Source organism: Diceros bicornis, chromosome 7 (genome assembly GCF_020826845.1).
Source record: "Diceros bicornis minor isolate mBicDic1 chromosome 7, mDicBic1.mat.cur, whole genome shotgun sequence".
In the NCBI taxonomy this organism is placed as follows: Eukaryota; Metazoa; Chordata; class Mammalia; order Perissodactyla; family Rhinocerotidae; genus Diceros; species Diceros bicornis.
In genome coordinates, this window is record NC_080746.1 from 62936228 (window position 1) to 62955184 (window position 18957).

Here is an 18957-nt window from a genome sequence, read left to right on the forward strand (position 1 = left end):
TTTATTTTTTCCCCTGACTTTCCCTTATCTGACCAGATCTTACCGGATTAAGGTTGAGTTTGGGCATTGTCACCTCTACAACATCCTCCTTGTACCCTTAACTCCCACAAGTCATTTTTAGGCATACATGAAATAGCACAGTTCATCTGTGTCACTCTCATTATCATTATCATTATCACAGATCACCTGTGCCACTTAATACAGAGTTTTAGAATTTTACATTACTAAATATAGTAATACATAGTCTGGGTTTTCCAGAGAAACAGAACCAATGTGATATATATCATATAATGGATCACATTATTATCGAGGCTGGGAAATTCCAGAATCTGCCTTTGTCAAGCTGGAGAACCAGGAAAACTGGTGGTATAATCAGTCCCTCTCTGAAGGCTTGAGGACCAGAGCATCCAGTGGTGCAAGTCCTAGTCCAAGGGCAGGAGAAGACCTACACCAAGCTCAAACAGGCAAGCAGGAAGCAAAAGGGGCCAATTCTTTTTTCCTCCACCATTTTGTTCTAGTCAGGTCCACAAAAAATTGGATGATGCCCATCCACAATGGGGAGGACAATCTAGTTTACTGAGTTCACAGATTTACATGTTAATCTCCTCTGGAAATAACACCCACACAGACACACCCAGAAATAATGTTTACTCTGGGCACCTTGTGGCCAGTCAAGTTGACGTGTAAAATTAGCCATTACAATTATTTTCCTGCTTTATTTTTATTATGGTAAGATATAGATACTATATGTTAAATAGTATTGGATGACATTACACAACAAATGACACTTCATACGGTTTCATCTTCCCTGTCTATTTAGGAAAAGTCTCATTTTGACCATACTGAGTCCAGGTTCTGAAAGTCAGCATCACTGTGCTTCTACTGTGATAACCCCTCTGACTGACCATCTAAGTAATTTCAGGTTTGGTTAGCCATTCCCTCTCACATGACCTTACAGGACACAAACTGGCCCGATTCACTTAGCTTAGCTTTTGGATGCAGGACAGGAGAGAGCATGCTTGTATGGCTGCCTCAGGTGAGCCTTCAATGTGGGTCCTCACTGCAGTAAATGAGGTACCTTATGCCCTCATTTCACAGCTCATTTGTAAGGAAACAAGTGGAGGTGAGTGTGTGTGAACTTACATTGCCTAGGTAAGCCTCGTGCTCCAAAGGTCCAATTACCTTGAAGAGCCATGAAAGAGCTTCCAGGACTAGAACTGAGAGAGATAAGAATGTAGTCACTGGCCCATTGGGCCCAGGCACAAAAACCTTGTCATTTCCCAGTCTCCCTACATGGAGGCCTCTCATTGGCCTATAGTTTCTCTTCTCCTCTTCTGCCCTCCCCCAAGAATTTAACTTTCACTTTCACTTGGATCCTCTGGAGCTTTGTGAAGATCAGGCTCCTGGTTTGGTGAGTGAATCCTGACCACCCTCTCCCTGGCCTGCCTTCAGTCTTCTCCAAGGAATCACAACTTCTGCATTGGTGTCTGAAGGTGAGTTGAGTAGTTTGTAGAAGGCAGAGGTTGGGAGACTTCAGAGGAAAAAACTGAATATTCTTGCGTGAGTTAAATTTGTATTCAGGAAGCTGTTCTGAATGGGAAGGAAGGCCCAGCTTGCAGGCTTCCTGCTGAGAGTGCTGACTGAAGTGCAGTCTGGGGGAGGGGTGGTTAAAAGAAGGGACTTTGGAGAAGTGAAAAACTTTTTTTGTTTTGTGGAGGGGACTGTTTTTCCTCTAATGTGAATTTATATATGTCTCCTACCTATTCTATAATTTTGAATTGTACCTTGCCAAGGACAGCCAGACACCTGGATTTATCAGAGGAGAAAGTCCCTCCACACAACAAGAGGAGCAAAGACAGAGGGATCTTTGATTTCTAATAGTGTAATGACTATTGGTGTAACAATTTAGTATTTCAGTATGACTCTGTAGATAAATTCTCAACACCTTGGCTTGTCTGTTCTTAGGAAACTTGATGGGGTGATAGCTGGCATCTATTCACTTGTCCAGACACAGGAAATTGGTGCAGTTCCTTAAAAAATCACTAACTTTACTCATTCTTTTCCATTAGCCATACCTGCCACAAAGAAACAAAACTCAGATGAGAGATCAGGAGCAAGAGGAGCAGGTAGGAAGAATTTCAGAAGTGGTATCTTTTCTAACTTTAATTAACAAAATGAGTTACTTGATTAATGTCAATGATGTACAAAGAAGTCAGAAGATGCAGTATGATAATAAGATCCTGAGACCCATGAGGGAACGAAGTCAGAGTAGAGGAGCCTCTGTGTTTACTCCCGCTTCCTATAGAAGGTACAGCTGTACCCATCTTACTCAGGCATATGGCAGACAGTAGTCAAATCACATTTCTCACCCTGACTTCCCCTCAAGTGACTCAATCTTACTTTACCAAAGATGACTTTGAAGACTATCTCCTCTGCTACATATTCTTATCCTCCTGTCAGTCATAAGTCAGCATTAGGCACTTGTCTTCTGAGCTCATATAGTGCACCTCTGTCATGCCAATTATCACAGGAATTTAGAATAGATTTTTTACTTTTCTGCTTCAATTTTTAATTTGCTAGGATTATAAGAAGTTTATGTTAAGTAGTATTAGATGACTATCTGGCAAATAAAACATAATGCAATTTCATTTTTCCACTCTTCTGTTTTTCCATTTGGGAGAAGTGACTCTTTCCCATATCATTAGTAATTTGTGGCTTCCTCTTGTATAGATAAGCAGTTGTAGTCCAGTCACAAAGGAAGAAAGTTCTGTTCGTATCCTTATTCTTTGGACTTTTACATAGTTAATGTTTTTTAATTTCTTGTTTACTTGTCTGTAACTGTCACCTCCGGGACATTTTGAGTTTGTGTTCTCATGAGCTCACATGTTCAAAGACCAATGTGTAAGGTGCAATCACCTGACACCTACGGCAGCCAACTGACCGGGGAGTTCTATCAGACACACACCACTCATGTTCTCATATCTATCTCCCTCACTGCTGTGGAGCCCTTGGGTCACTGCTTAGGTAGAGGTTGGGTCATCCTCCATGTGAGAGGACTCTGGCTCCTCTGCACATTGCCCTCTGTGTCTATTGTGGCCGCAGCTGCTTTGATGTTAGCTTCTTATACCCCACTTTGAAAATAAAGTCTGTAATCCCACGCAGAGAGCACACTCTGCTCCCCCTTCCTCTACAGGCTCTTGGAGGTCCCAACCCCGTGTTTAGATCACACCTTGAGTCATAAACAGGGGTAGACATTATCATGTAATATCTGAAGCCAGGGGCTTCTGAAGCAGTACCCGGGGGCTAACTGCATATGGCCTCTGGGCTATTTTTAGTATCTGTACCCTTAGCTGGATTACACTTCAGGTTCACCTTCAGCCTCATTCTTTATCAGTTTCCCTCGATGTATGATGAATATGGCACAAGTAGGCACTTTTAGTAGGTCTAAATTTATCTCCATGCTGCCTTTATAGCTTTAACCTCCCTTGTGCAGAGCAAATGGAAAAATAATTGTTTTAACCTAGAGATATTTCTTTTACCATCAAACTTTGGTGACTATCAAGACATTAACATCTGCTGAGATCTTCCTTTTCTTTGTCTATTGCTTCATGGCACCATTTGCTTGGAGTATCTGGCAGAGATCCTGATCTAGACTGTGACGACAGGGCCATATTAAGTCCAGGTCAGAGAACAAGCATCACTCTGCTACCACTCTGTGATACTCCCTCTGACTGATCACGAACAGCAATTTACAACATAGTTGGCCATTTCCATCCATGTGACCTAATTACACGTCAACTGCCAGGTTCACTTAGCTTAGCTGGGGCTTATCTTTGTGTTTTTGATATAAGTCCAGTTGCTAGCATAACTCATCATCAATGATAATTTGTTGAATAATCTTGACAAATATTTTGAGGCTTCTTTCTCAAGACTAACGTTCATTTCACGTGTGTTTCTTTTTTCCAGGCATATGACGTGTGTGGTCCTGTGAGGATATCCATAACATCTCCCTCTCTACCATCCATATACATACACATATTTAGGTTCCAATAAATGTCCTTGGCATATTTCCAGGCCAAGTTGAAATCTCACCATTTACAAACACAGGACTCACCAGAAATTCCCACCTCGCCTGGATCTCTTCACTTCTACATGCCCCATTGCTCTAGGTAATAATGAGGTCCATGAAGTTTCCTCTGTTTGTCTTTGAATAACTTTGTGGGGTAAGAAGATACACACTGTTGAAGTGTTCCGAATGTTCAGAAACATTATGTTTATCCAAACTCTGATTATTGAAGATAAATGATCTTTGTAAGTCACTCATTATCTCTATTTACACATCCAAGAAAGGGTTTGCCCTTACCATGTACACATACACTTTTTCATATCATGTCATGAAAATAAGAGAAATTATCACAAACGTACAGCAAGTGATGTCAGTAGTTACACTACAAATAAGTTAGAGAGAGTCTTTCTGATAAGAGAACATGACTGGAAAGAGTTCACTGAAGCATAAGATTGAATCCTACTGATATCAGGGGTAGAATTCCATGCTGAGAGAAGAGCAGGTATAAAAATCCAGAGGCATAAGTGGTTTGGTGCTTTTAACATTGAGGATGTGTTTTTGGTATGAGAAAGAACAGGTAAGATACATGGTGGTTCACACAAGGATGGTGGTAGAAAAGGCCTCAGGTCATCATTTCATTCAGTGAAAGTAAAGGAAAATATCAATCATTGCACAGGTAAGGATGGAATTTGTCATGAAAATTTTGAGAGTAAAGTATTTGAAATTATTGTGAAAAGTCCTTTTTACCAGGTCACCACGCTTCTTTCCTTGTTTTGCCATGTTGGCTTTTTTGTTCTTTAATAATTTGGTCTTGGCTCATCCTTCATTTCTACACAATTACTATCATTTTATTCCTTGCTTTCTTAATTTGTCTCCTTTTACCTTCCCAATCATGCAGGGATCTGTGAGCAAGAGGAGGCTCAGAAGTCAGGACAGGTAGGACGGGGAAGCAGCTGCCATGGCTTCAGGAATCCTGGTGAACATACGGGAGGAGGTGACTTGTCCTATCTGCCTGGAGCTCTTAACAAAACCTGTGAGCCTAAATTGTGGCCACAGCTTCTGCCAAGCCTGCATCACTGCAAACAACAAAAGATCCATCGTCAGTCAAGAAGGAGAGAATAGGTGCCCTATCTGCCAATTCAGTTACCAGCCTGGGAACCTGCAGCTTAATCGGTCCATGGCCAACATAGTGGAGAGGCTCAGAGAGGTCAAGTTGAGCCCAGAGGAGAAGCAGAAGGGAGATATCTGTGTGCGCCATGAAGAGAAACTCCTCCTCTTCTGTAAGGAGGATGAGAATGTCATTTGCTGGCTTTGTGAGAGGTCTCAGGAGCACCATGGTCACCACACGTTCCTCATGGAGGAGATTGCCCAGGAGTACCAGGTAAAAGACCAGGTTGGAAAAAAGACAGGGCAGAAAATTATACTTGATTAAAAATCTCCACTTTGCATTAGTCTTTAATGCCTTGAGCGTAGCCCTCAGGGCTATGATCTCTTTTCTTCCTATGCTCACCTTCTGAGGCCTGAAGGACATTTCTGTGCATTCCATCCATTTACAAATGGATAAGTCTACAGTACAGCCTCTTAGAAAGAAGCAGATATTTTTGTACCTTGTGCTAGTAGGTGGAGATTTGGTGCCTAAGAAAAGATCTAATTACCCCTGTGAACAGGAGAGTTAACTAGGGAGCTGCGTGGATTGTGATGTAAGTTCTTTCTTTACCTCAGGATCAGGTTCCCTCTGGGACAAAGAGAATCAGTCTTCTCTTGGGGAGAGGATAGTGACTTCTACCACCTGAGTCTTAAAGAACAGTTTCACCACCTCAGGTTTTCTTCCAAGTGACAGATTCTAATTACTGTTCTCACAGTTTTGTAAACTCTAGTTTCTCCAGAGATCAGCCTGATTTCTTCCCCATTTATCCTCTATCCCAATGCTGAGAAAGCCCAGTGTTTCATTCTGGTTTGATTCCTTTCTCATAGGAGAAGCTCCAGGCAGCTCTGGAGAAACTGAAGGAAGCGCAGCGAGAATCACAGAAGTTGGAAGCTGATTTCAGTGAAGAGAGAACTTCCTGGATGGTACGAAATAGACTGAAATCTGGGTAGGACCTTGGGTGTTAGTCAACAGAATCTCCCTTCCCCTTTGTTTCCTGACAGCTGATTTGTCCAAAAGTCATTTGATTAGTCCTCTTCTTTATCCTTCCCCTGATAGGGGTGGGGGCTGAAAAGTGAACTTGTCACAAATGAACGTGGACTTTTGGAGGGAGGTGTTCACATAGATGGACTCTCTGGTGAGGATAACTAGTGAATTCTGTGTTCCTTTCCTATGTTTGAGTCTTCGACTCTTCTAGGGGAAGACATTTGGCAATGGCTCATGGTTCTGTCCTCAATCTTCAACCTTTGGCAGGGGGTGGGGGTCAGGAGTAACACAGGGAGGCTTGACTGACCTACACAGCTGTGTGAAAGCTGAGCCACACCCAGGTATCAAATTCGGCTCAGAGTTGGTCTCAATAATGCAGTTTTGAGGCCGTTATTTTGGAATACGATGAAGAGAAAATAATACGAAAAGTCAGCTTCCCCAAGAATTGCTCCCCTGCTTCTATCTCACTTTCCTATGAGAACTCCCCAAATAGAATTGTTCTTTTTCTGGCTCCCAGTCACTGCCTGAGAGCCTGAGTACCTCTCTCTCTTTCTCATTCCTGAAGAATCAAATACAAAATGAGAGACAAAATGTCCAGGGACAATTTAATGTAATGAGAGGTATCCTGGACTGGGAGGAGCAGAAGGAGCTGCTGAAGCTAAAGAATGAGGAGGAAGATACTCTATGTAACGTCATGGAGGCTGAGAACGAGCTGGTCCAGCAGAGTCAGTTGGTGAGAGCTCTCATCTCAGATGTGGAACATCGGTTGCAGGGGTCAACAGTGGAGATGCTGCAGGTAAGACTGGGGAAGAAGCCTCAGCGTCTGAGATCTGAGAAAAATGAAGCCTAGTTTGCTTCTCCTCTGTATTGCTATGCTCTTGGTGGTGACACTAAGGTTCCTTTGGCTCTGTCATACCCCTTTTCTACATCTATTTTAGAGGTTATAGGAATAATTGAATACATGAATAACAAGGGAAAAACTCATTTTTATTAATTTATGAATTACAGTTCAAAAATTTGACTTTCCAGAGAAGATCACTTGTGTCCAGTGATATTTTATAGGCCTTTGTTATCTGTGGTCTATGTTAAGCATTTATCAGGTACGTCTTCATGTTCTAACTTAGTCACAGACAAGCACACGCACTTCAGATTCAAGAGTTTTTTTCTTTTCCCTCATAGAATGAGTTGAGATTTTCTCCATCTTTCTCTATTTTTTGAAAAAAAAATTGTAAAGGACTGATATTATTTATTTTTAAATATTCAATGGAATTCCATCAGGGAAGCCATCTCCCTCTGGGCTTTTCTTTGTGTAAGTGCTTAAAATATATATTTTTTTACTTGTATTAGATTTATTTAGATTTTTTTATAGTTCTTGAGTCAGTTTTTGGTAATGTTTGTTTTTGTAGGAATTTGTCCATTCTGTCTAATTTGTCTGATTTGTAGACATAATGTTAATCATGATAATCCCATATAAACTCTTTAATTTCTACAGCACTCACAGTAATGTCCCCTCTTTTATTCCAGATTTTGGTGACTTGCTTTTCCTCTTTTTTTTGGTCAGTTTAGTTATGTTTTGTCAATTTTGCTGATTTTCTTCAAGAAGAAACTGTAACCTTTCCATTAATTTCATCTACTTTTTAACTTTTTTGTATCATTTATTTCTGCTCTTACTTTTAATGTTTTCTTTTATGTGTATGTGTGTGCATATGCAAGTGCATACCTGTATGTGTGTTGGGTTTAATCTGCTGTTCCTTCTTCTGTTTTCTTAAAATGGAAACTTAGATCACTGATTTGAAACTTCATTTCTGATATAGTGTTTAATGGCAGAAATCCATTGCTTTAGCTGTATTCCATACAGTTTGATTATTTAGTTTTTATTTTCATTCAGTTCAACTTATTTTCAAATTTCCACTTTGATTTTTTTTTTTTTGTCAACTCAGGATATTTGAAAGTCTGTTGTTGAATTAAAAAATACTTGATGATTTCTTACTTTTTCTTTTGCTGTGGATTTCAAATTTAATTCCTTTGTAATCAGAGAACACATATTTCATTATTTCTGTCTTTTAAAGGTATTGACACTTGTTTTATAGCTTAAAATATTGTATGTCTAGAAAAATTTTCTATATGAATTTGAAAGAATGTATATTCTGCATTCACTGGTGAAATGGTCTATAGATGTCAGTTACATTAAATTGGTTGATAGTATTTTCTATGTCTTCTACATCCTTGATAGTTTTCATGTAAGCTGTTTACCCAATTATTGAGTGAGTTTTTGAAATCTCCAACTATTATTATTGTGGTGTTTATTTTTCCTTTTAATCTTGCTTTGCATATTTTGAAGCTCTGTTGTTATGTTCGTATATGTTTATAATTGTTATATCTTCTTGACATACTGAACTTTCTATAACTATGAATTTTTCCTCTAATTCTCTCATAATATTATGTATTAAAGTCTTAAAGTCTATTTTGTCTAACATTATATAACTACTTCAGCAATCTTATGATTACTGCTTGTATGGTATATGTTTTCCTATATTTTTACTTATGCCCATCTTTGAATCCAAAAAAGGTCTCTTGTAGATATCAAAAATTGAGTCTTGCTTTGTATCCAGTCCAATAATCTCTGCCTTTTAATTTAGGTATTAAGACAATGACATTTATTACAATTATTGATATGACTATGTTTAAATTTACCATTTTGCCATTTTCTTTCTTTATGTGTCCTGTAGTTTTTATTCTCTTCTTTCACCTTAGGATTCTTCTTTTGTGTTAAACAAATATTTCTAATACAAAATTTAGGGTTTTCCTATTTTCTAATTGAATATTTTTTAGTTTATTTCCCAGTAGTTGCTCTAGTGATTACAATATGCATCTGTTGTTATCATGATCAACTTAATTGAATACTAAATTCCAGTAAAATACTGAAATTTGCCTCCAAAGTAGCTTCATTTCCTTCCAGCAACAGTGCAGTGAACCTTTCAATATGTGCATCTGATCCAATGTAGGCCAATGCCATGAAGTCCTCAGAATTTTTTTGTGATAACTGGAAAGAGAAGTTCTCTTTTCTTCTGGAGTTTATATAAGGAAATTCTTGTTTCCTTTATGAACTGAGAAATAATCAATATAGAGATGTGAATATAGAAAGAGTAAATAGAATTTGGAGAAGGACATAGACCAGATCATGAGGACTAGGTTTGAGCTTCAAAATTAAGCTTTGACTAAAGCTATAACTGCTCCTCAAAAATACTTTTATCTATTTAATCTATTTTCATTTGTTTTTTAACATACATGCACATATAAACACTAATAGAGAGAGGAAAATCATGTTTTTGACATGTGTAGATCCAGCTGTTGCCCTAGTTTTAGTGATATGAAGAAAGCAAACCTGAGGTAAAAGAGACCAAATGTATTGGTACATATCTGTTTAAACAAATAAAATAATATCTGTGATGATGAAGAAGATCAGATGGCTGAAATCTGTTAACAATGTGGATGAAACTGACTTAGTAGAGACTGAAAAGGAGGATGAATGTTGTAGCTTTTAGGACAGTGACCAAGTGGATATCAGTAACATTATAGACAGAGTGTAAGAGGAGACAATCTGGTTGGTGAATAGTAAGTTACCTATTAGACATCCTAAGTAACTGGTTCCTAAGGCATCTTTACTATTGACTATATTAACCTGAACTTAAGAGGAAAAATTGAGTAAAAATTAAGAGTTGGAAATCAAGTGCACATATGTGTGTGTTGAACGTAAGGGAATAGATGAATTCACTTTTAGATAGTATATAAAATGAAATAAGAGAGACTTGGGGAATGCCTACATTAATACTTTTGCTTGCTTGTACCCTCAGCAAAATCATATAAACTCCTTGAAGAGTATTATGATTACTTACTCATCTTTGATTCTTCAAAGCCTGGCATAATGCTTGACAATAATAGTATACCACTTTACATTTCTGTTGAATAAATGAAAGAACCGTGAATTATTCAAATCATCTCATGGTGAGTCTTATGCATTTGGGGAAAAAATTAAGGCTCTCTTGTTTTCCTCGTAAATATGTCTCATCTCCAGATACCAGAAACTTCATGCTGTACTTACACAAGGGTCGAAGCTGTTTCTACCTTTTAGGAAACCTGACAACCTCACGTGAATCTTCTGGAACGATCAGTCTGGGTCTTTTCATTACTTTTTGGCTCTCAAATTGGCACCATCTCTATTCCCACCACATCAGTTGGTGGTGGGGATGTGCTGAAGCTTTGTAAATGGGAAAGATGTATCACTTCTTGACTCCTGTTTTCTCTTTTCTCCTTAGGATGTGAATGATATCATGAAAAGGTATGTGAGGGAGACTAAAGATGGTCCTTCTGTGCTGTAAAAAGATGTTTGAAGCCATTAGAGTTATCTGGTGATCAATTAGAATGAAACATCACTCAGGGCAGGAAATTTGAGGTGTAGTTTTATCTTAAGATTCTGTTCACAAATCATGGCTTGAGTGTTCTATAACTATTGAGAATGAACCAGATTCTATGATAGGGAATTTAGGTGATGGGAAGTTGCAGAGTTTGAGTCAGTAGCTTTATTAAGGATAAGGCATTGCATCATCAGATTTTATAAATTTTATTCACCCTGTGTGGCTGTGTCTAGCTCAGGTTCCCATATTTCATAGGTGCTTGTATTACTGTGGGAAGGTCGTATCGTCTTTATCTGTCAAGCACTCAGAATTGGAGACAAACCCTTTAGAATTAAATTTCTTCCCTGGAAAGGAGGAGACCATGTCTTTATATATGGTTTTGTTTAGATTTCCAAAAACAGACTTGAATCTCAAAAAATATTTTGGTCTTGTGCAAACAGTTGATCCATCTTGGTCACGTAATTTAGAAGCCAGAATGGAAAGGTGGCATCCTTGTGTTTAAAATTGCACATCTACCTGGTAGCATCAAGCTCTTTCTAAATTCACAAAAATCAGATCACTATTAGTTTGGTGGTCATAATGCCTTCTTTTCCAAGGGTTTGTTACTATTCCTGGAGAACCTGAAATCTCAGATATAATTCTGAGGGCTTCCTTACTGGGGTGCAGACTTTGAAGATATTGGCCCCTTCAGGCTGTATTCCCACACTTGATATGCTCAAATACCCACAAGCCAGGTTCTACAACCTCGTTTTCTTTTCTTTTCTTTTTTTTTCTTTGAGGAAGATTGGCCCTGATCTAACATCTGTTGCCAGTCTTCCTCCTTTTTTCTTCCCAATGCCCCAGTAGATAGTTGCACGTCATAGTTGTAAATCCTTTTAGTTGCTCTGTGTGGGACGCTGCCTTAGCATGGCTTGATGAGCAGTGAGTAGGTCCGCGCCCAGGATCCGAACCAGTGAACCCGGGGCCACCGAAGCAGAGCACGTGAACTTAATCCCTACACCACTGGGCTGGTCCCTACAACCTCACTTTCAACCATCTCCCTGTTAATTCTCATTCATCTAGTGACTTTTCCTCGCGTTAATTTTTTTTTAAAGGACCACAGTTTTATTTTGTTTTATTAAATGCATTATCATATAATTTCATATGATTTCTAGGAGGTTGAGAGAGAAAGATTAATTATTTCATATTGGAAAGAATGAACCATGCTTATGAGAGGTCAAGACCTTTCCAAGGTCACACAGAGGGTAATTGTGAAGGTGGACATGAACACATTTTTTATGGTTCCAAGATCAGCAATCTACTCCCTTCTTTCTCAGGATCCCCAGAGAAGAGGGTTCAAGTGAATCGATTGGGTGAAATGATAAGAAGTCAGTGGTTTTGGAGGGACAAAAAGTCAAAGACGTGGGGGTCCCTGTTTTTTGTCATCCCTAGGACTGAGACCTTAACTCTGAAGAAGCCAAAAACTTTTCCCAAGGAACGAAGGAGTGTGTCCCGAGTTTCTGAACTGAGAGAGATGCTGCAAGCGTTTAAAGGTGAAGAGAACCAGGGGAAGGGTGTGGGTATTCCTGTACTATCAGGGCAAAATGGGGGAGTGGATGTTGTTTCTAGATGAGGGTAAAAGAGAGAAGGTAGGCCTGACAAGGAGAGAGAGCTCCTGTGCTGAAGATGATCAGATCTAAGGGGGAATTGTAGGTGTCTGCTTTGTCCTCTCATTCACCAGTTCATAGCCTCACAGGGCTCCCCTCCCCTGTCCCCACTCTAGAGAGAGGATAGGTATCAGTGTTTACTCCTTTGCTTCTAATAACGTTGTTGCAACTTTTGTCATTTCAGAGCTGGCAGACGTTCGACGCTACTGGGGTAAGAAGTTACAGGGTCTTCAAATCTCCATGTTCTGATCCCTTTTCAGAAGTTACTACTAGGTCCCAAGATCTTAGCTTCATGCATTCTTCCCCAAACCTGCATACATACAATAGTTCTTAAGTGTCCTACTCATCTCTGACCCATCAACACAAGCTCCTCCCAGTCAACTCCCAATATTCCTCCTCACAATGTTACAAGACACACCCATTCTGTATCCCTTACCTGACCTTGTAATTTTTCCTACAGTGGACGTGATGCTGGATCCAGTTAACTCTATTTCAAGTATTGTGGTATCTCCGGATAAAAGACAAGTGACAGTTTTGTGCCCTTTTACGTTAAGGAAAAAATATCCATGTGATTTTTCTGCTTTTGATGTCTTGGGCTGCCAATTTTTCTCCAAAGGGAAACATTACTGGGAAGTAGATGTGTCTGGGAAGATTGCCTGGATCATGGGTTTATGTAGTAAAATGAGAAAACTCGGTGGAAATAAGAACTCTGTGTTTTGTTTTAACCCAAATGTAAATGATCCTAATGTTTACTCCAGATTCAGACCTCTATGTGGCTACTGGGTTATAGGGTTAATGAATCAATCTGAGTACAGTGCCTTTGAGGACTCTTCCACGTCTTGTCCCCAGATCTTGAGTCTTTCCTTGGCTGTTCCTCCTCGTCGTGTTGGGGTTTTCCTAGACTGTGAAGCAGGCACTGTCTCATTTTTCAATGTCACAGACCATGGGTCACTCCTTTACAAGTTCTCTAATTGTAATTTTTCTTGGATTGTATTTCCATATTTCAATCCTTTGAACTGTTCAGGTCCCATCATCCTGTGTCCACCGAGCTCCTAAACATTCTTTATCTCTCACCACTTCTGCTTAGTGCCCTTGTCCTAGGGCTCATCTTCTGCACCTGAGTTTATTTTTACCATTCTGACTGCCTCTTCCTTTTTTCCCCTTCTTTTATTTACAATGTTTTTGTATTAGTCTACTAGGGCAACAGTAGACTAATACAACAGTGTATTGACTCAGCAACAGCAATTTATTTTCTCACAGTTCTGGATGCTAAAAGTCCAAAATCAAGGTGTCAACAGAGTTAGTTCTATCTGAGGCCTGTGAGAAAAGGATCTATTCCTGCTCTTTGGTTTGTAGATGGCTGTCTTCTCGTATGTCTCTTCACATCATCTTCTCACTATGCTCTGTGTCTATATTTCCCTTGTTTATAAGGACACCAGCCAAGTTGGAGTGGGCCCCACCCTATTGACGTCTGTTTAACCTAATTGCCTATTTAAAGACCTGATCTCCAAATAAGGTCACATTCTGCTCTATTAGGATTCAGTACTGCAGCATATCAATTTTGGAGGTACATAATTCAAAGCATAACAGCCTTTACACTTCCCTACCATACAGTAAAAACTTCAAGATTTTCTTCCTAATATCTTGTTTTCATTAGGAGAGAATGCTTATTGTTTTGTATTTGCAAGGGAAACACATCTAATCCCTCCTAGAGAAAGAACAGCATTGCTGTAACTCCTCTGACATCTCTTTTCTTCCTCATTCCCTCTGCTGCTTAACAGAATTAGCAAAGCAAAACTTGTCAGCCCTGTGCATGTTATCTAGGAGAGTTATGTAGGAATCTGTCCCTAAATAGTGAATCCTTCACAGTGCATTGCTTTACCAATGGCACCTCATGTTTATGATATAATTAAAAGAGGAAATATATAAATAAAATATTTACCAAGAGTAGAATTTTCTCTCTCAGAGTTTCTGAAATCAAATCTGGTCTCTTCACTTATAAGCTCTGTAACCTCGAATAAGTTATTTACCATCTCTTAGTCTCGTTTTCTTAAAATGAAAATTGATGTTACAGATTGTACCCAAGTCATAGAATCATATTGAGAAACCATATTTTATTAAATGTAAAGCACTTTACTAAGAGTCTTATATGTAAGAATAAATATTTGTTATTGTTACTTAAAAATGTAAACTATGTCAATGTCTTGAGGAACAGTTTTATTTTTCTTTGGTTTGGTTTTGCTTCAATAAAATGATAACTAGCTCTAATGAAGTCTCATTTTTCAGATCCCAAAATTCCATTGCAGACAGTATCAGTTCATGACGTGTCCTGTCTAGATGGGCATGTCTAAGCTCAGCTGTCCTCTCGAGAGACAGCCTTTTGGTGTTCAGTTCTTTCCCTTGTGGTTAAAAACTTGAGTATACTACTGTATTTAGTACTTTATGCACTTTTCTTCTTTTTCATTACAAAACAATCATTTTCAAACTCAGCAGGAAGAATAGAATTACCTAGGATAGCAAAGACACAAATTGTTCTTAGAGAAGTATGCATTATAAGTTAGTGCACGCTATGCCACTGTACCTAATTTGAATCAAGATTTGCAGGACTGGAGGAGGCTCGGGCCTGCAGGCCAGAAGCATAGGGGAGCAGTGTGTGGCCTTGGGACTTGGGGGACATTTGAGAGGTGCAGAATCTAGTGGAGAGCAGGGGAAATGTGAACTCTGAAAATGAGGTCAACCGCTGGACCTGTTTACATTGGGTATGTAAATACTGTCATGGCCAGGGGTTCTCTTGTTAAAATCAGAAGCTGACAAAGAGATTCTTACTACAAAAGGAGAAATGCCAGTCCAATCAACATCAAGGAGAGAAACTGGGAAGATATGGGAATGGAAGATGATGATGATGAAGACAACCTCCCACAGCTAAAGAAGGAGTCAGAACTCCCCTTTATTCCCAACTATTTGGCCAACCAAGCCTTCGTTTATACCTACCTCCCCACAGCAGAGGATTCACCCCAGATGTAGAATGGAGGCCTCTCCACACCTCCTGCATCACTCACTGTGGATAGCTCACCTCCATTGCTCCCCCCAGGGAACCTCCCCTGTTAGGAGCCTTTCCATGAGACCATACCTCTTTGGCACTGGTTCAGAACTGGGATGTGTCTGCCCCCTCTGCCGTACTCACAACACCGGAAAGCACAAAATCAGATCCTGTGTATCAGCCACCAGTGAGTCAGAGTCACTCATTGTTCTCTTCTGTCTGGTCCAAGCCACCAGTATCTCTGGAGCATCAAAATGGGATGTGTACAGGACCAGTGCCAGCATTCCATCAATTTCTCTTCACTGGAACATTTCCATTTAAGATGCAAGAGCGAGTTCTCAAGATGAAGATTTAGAATCCATCTCTTCCAGAAAATGATTTCATTGACATTGAACTGGATTGACAAGAGCTCACCTACCAAGAATTGCTGAAAGTGAGTTGCCGTGAGCTGAGTGTTAATTCGGATCAAGTTATCTTGATCGAAAGATCAGAAAGTTAACCAGTACTCTGGTAGGAAAGGACAAAGATGTTGCTCAGGTCCAAGATTTCCAAGGGTTTGGAAGTGGTTCTAATGGTAAGGAAAAATAATTTTCTGTTCAGAAATGCTGCCACCACACTGACTGAAAGGTCTTGCTACAACAAGAGAGCTTCAAAACTGACTTACTAATGCAGCAGGGACTTTTATCACTGAGTATTGTGACAGTATGTGTCACCTCAGTGCCAAGGACAAGCCACTGATCTAAATTCCTTGGATGTCGGGGAGGGCCCCTGGTGCCACTGAGTAGCATACACTAACTCCGTTCTGTGAAGGTAGGAAGGCCCTGATCCCCAAAGAGCAGTGCCACACTTCCAAGCCTCTTGGTGCACAATAAAACTATTGCTTGAAGCTGTCAACAGCTGAGAGGTCGACTTGAGAGTCAGAAATTGATAGTTCTATATCCATTGTGTTTTATGTGCAGAATGTAAGAGAGATGTTTAAGCAGAAGCTGAGAGAGTGGAGCGTTTTTCTAGCCACTCCTGTTGACAGTGCCCCTGCAGTGCCAGGATGTACTTTTCTTGGCATGGAGAGTTGCATGCTACCAACTCTGAAATGTGAACTGACTAGAGAAAAAAATTGGGGAAAGCATAGGTACTGGACAAGGGAATTTTAGTGTGACTTGTGGCTATTAGGTTTCACAGAACATATTTATAAATGTTACTTAGGTTAAAGTATCTAAGAATACAGTCATCCAATTTTATTTATTTATTTATTTATTTTGAGGAAGATCAGCCCTGAGCTAACTTCCATGCCAATCCTTCTCTTTTTTTGCTGAGGAAGACTGGCCCTGAGCTAATATCCATGCCCATCTTCCTCCACTTTATATGGGACACTGCCACAGCATGGCCTGAGAAGCAGTGCATCGGGGGTGCGTCAGCGCGCACCTGGGATCCGAACCCAGGCCGCCAGCAGTGGAGCGCGCACACTTAACCGCTACGCCACGGGGCCGACCCCTAGTCACCCAGTTTTAAATATACTGTAAACCAAAAGAGCTTCCCCACACCTCTTTTTCCTTTGTAAACACCCATGACTGCTTTTCTGTCTTTAGTCTGCCATTGCCTAGACAGTCATCTTTGCATTAACTCTCCGTCATGGTCACTAGGGGGCTCTCTGATGCTTTCTGAAAGAGAAACCGCCCTTTCTTAACTCGGAAGTGTTTCCTGTCACCTAAGAGTTTAATTACACTGTGTGAGAAGACTATAAACATTGAGGGTCCGTGTTCTCCTCTTTCATATTCTGCTGGAAATGAAAAGCAATTTGGGGGACAGAATCTGTTGCTATTTTACAGTTTATTGTGTGAAACTGAGATAAAGGAGTTAGCATCTTCATTTTTAGGTCAAAGAGAAAGGTTATTGTGGAATTATTAGGATTTTTACACAACTCTGAGATCTATTGCTTTTTAAACAAATTGTTTGATCTTAGAGATCCCCCACTACCACCATCAATCCACTTAACAAAGTCAATTGTGAGTCTACCAGGCTTTGTTCTGGAAAAAACAAACCCCTCACTCAACTTTTGAGCATGTCATAGGAATGTTTTAAAGAATGCATTCAAGGATTCTTTTTGTTTCCTTCAGTTTCCTTAATGTTAAAAGAACAGCCACTCTCTTGTTGAAACAAACAGATTAACTTTAGAAATAAGAATGAGCGCACTTCCACCAACAGGAGAGCAGGGGTTTGAAGCCAGCTGTTGAAGAACATTCCTGCTGTTTTATGAAGATGTTTCCAGGGCCAGCCTGGCAGCATAGCAGTTAAGTGCGCACACTCGCTTCAGCTGCACAAGGTTTCCAGGTTCAGATCCCTGTCGCGCATCGATGTACTGTTTGTCAAGCCATGCTGTGGCGGCCTCCCATATAAAATAGAGGAAGGTGGGCCCTAGGTTAGGGCCCCCCCCCAAAAAATATATATGTTTCCTCATAGCCTATAGTGTGCAAAGAAAGTTAACGTTCTAACTGGTTAATTTTATTGAGACACTAGAACTGAGAGAGATTGTGCAGATGTCAACGGAACAGAATGTTGTGCTAAGATAATGGCCTCCTGCTGTTGCCTAAACCCTGAGCTGAGGCTGGGGTGGGTTCAAGGCCACCTTCATAGAGTCACTCTGTTCAGTGACTTAATTGTATTCCACCAATGATTGTTGCTGAGTTACTCCCCCTTGTATAGTGTCTGCACAGTAGAGTAAAGGTTACTTATTCCCCCTTTTTTCTGAAGTGCTTTAAAGAAGGAACCTCCCTTGTGTTTCAATCAATCAGAAGGTAGTTTATCTAGACATACTAACATTTTCTCCCTTCCCTTTGAAAAAAGTTTCAATTTATTGATACACTTAAGGCCAGTTCTATCCTGGAATAAATAAATTCAGTATTAATTCATGTCTAAACCATTGGGGTTAGAATTCTTCCAACCATCTGAGATTCTCAGAAGCAGTGGAGTCCCCTGGCTGGGAGGTGGCCTGCAGAGGAGTAGCTCCAGGGTATTTCTTTGGCTTAGAAACAGGCTAGAAAGGGGCTGGCATCTCCAGGGAGAGATGGGCCAATGCTGGTCTCTCTTTTCCTTTATAAAGTCTTCTGATGTCAATTGACTCCTGTGTACGGCAGAGGGATAAGACTGCAGAGTTTCTGATAGGTGAGTTTAAAGTCTTACTGTATGCATTCAGAGAAATATTTTTATATACTTTATGTAATTTATAACAAGGATTTTATTTTTGTTAACTATGAATTCACCCCTCCTTCTCCACTGCATATTTAAAGCCCATGTTTACATTGAGTGTAGCATTCACTGAGAGTTTTTTTTCTTTGTGCATTGCTGACTGGTCAAACATAATAAATATTAATACAATTACATATTACTGACTGAAAAAAAAATATTTGCAAGACTTTAGAGAAGATGAGTATCTTGGTCTTGCTGGATGAAAATGAAAGTGCCTGCCTCAATCAATGTATATATTTGCATATATCTACATCTCTTTCTCTCTTTGTCTTTATATCTATATATGTGTGTGTGTGTGTGTGTGTGTGTATATATATATAGACATACACACTCACATATACATATATAATATATAGACATATAGGCATATATACATGTAATCGTCTGTATAAACATATGTATATACATTAACATTA

General features: G+C 39.7%; 1 protein-coding gene and 1 pseudogene across 6 annotated transcripts in view; both read left to right on the plus strand.

Annotated features, from left to right (window-relative positions):
* Positions 1–14526, plus strand: part of LOC131408754 (tripartite motif-containing protein 5-like) — a 420025-nt gene extending 405499 nt beyond the window's left edge. For 2 of the 6 annotated variants that reach the window (XM_058545797.1, XM_058545798.1), the window contains exons 2-10: positions 2070–2126; positions 3967–4169; positions 4965–5447; positions 6041–6136; positions 6763–6993; positions 10514–10536; positions 12044–12144; positions 12443–12469; positions 12719–14526. In XM_058545797.1, coding sequence (XP_058401780.1) covers positions 5025–5447; positions 6041–6136; positions 6763–6993; positions 10514–10536; positions 12044–12144; positions 12443–12469; positions 12719–13314 — 1497 coding nt within the window. In that variant the 5' untranslated portion in view covers positions 2070–2126; positions 3967–4169; positions 4965–5024 and the 3' untranslated portion in view covers positions 13315–14526. The other 4 variants (XM_058545796.1, XM_058545799.1, XM_058545801.1 and 1 more) reach the window with 4 other exon arrangements.
* Positions 14527–14918: 392 nt separating this feature from the next.
* On the plus strand, positions 14919–15965 carry LOC131409089 (ankyrin repeat domain-containing protein 40-like; annotated as a pseudogene).
* Positions 15966–18957: the final 2992 nt, after the last annotated feature.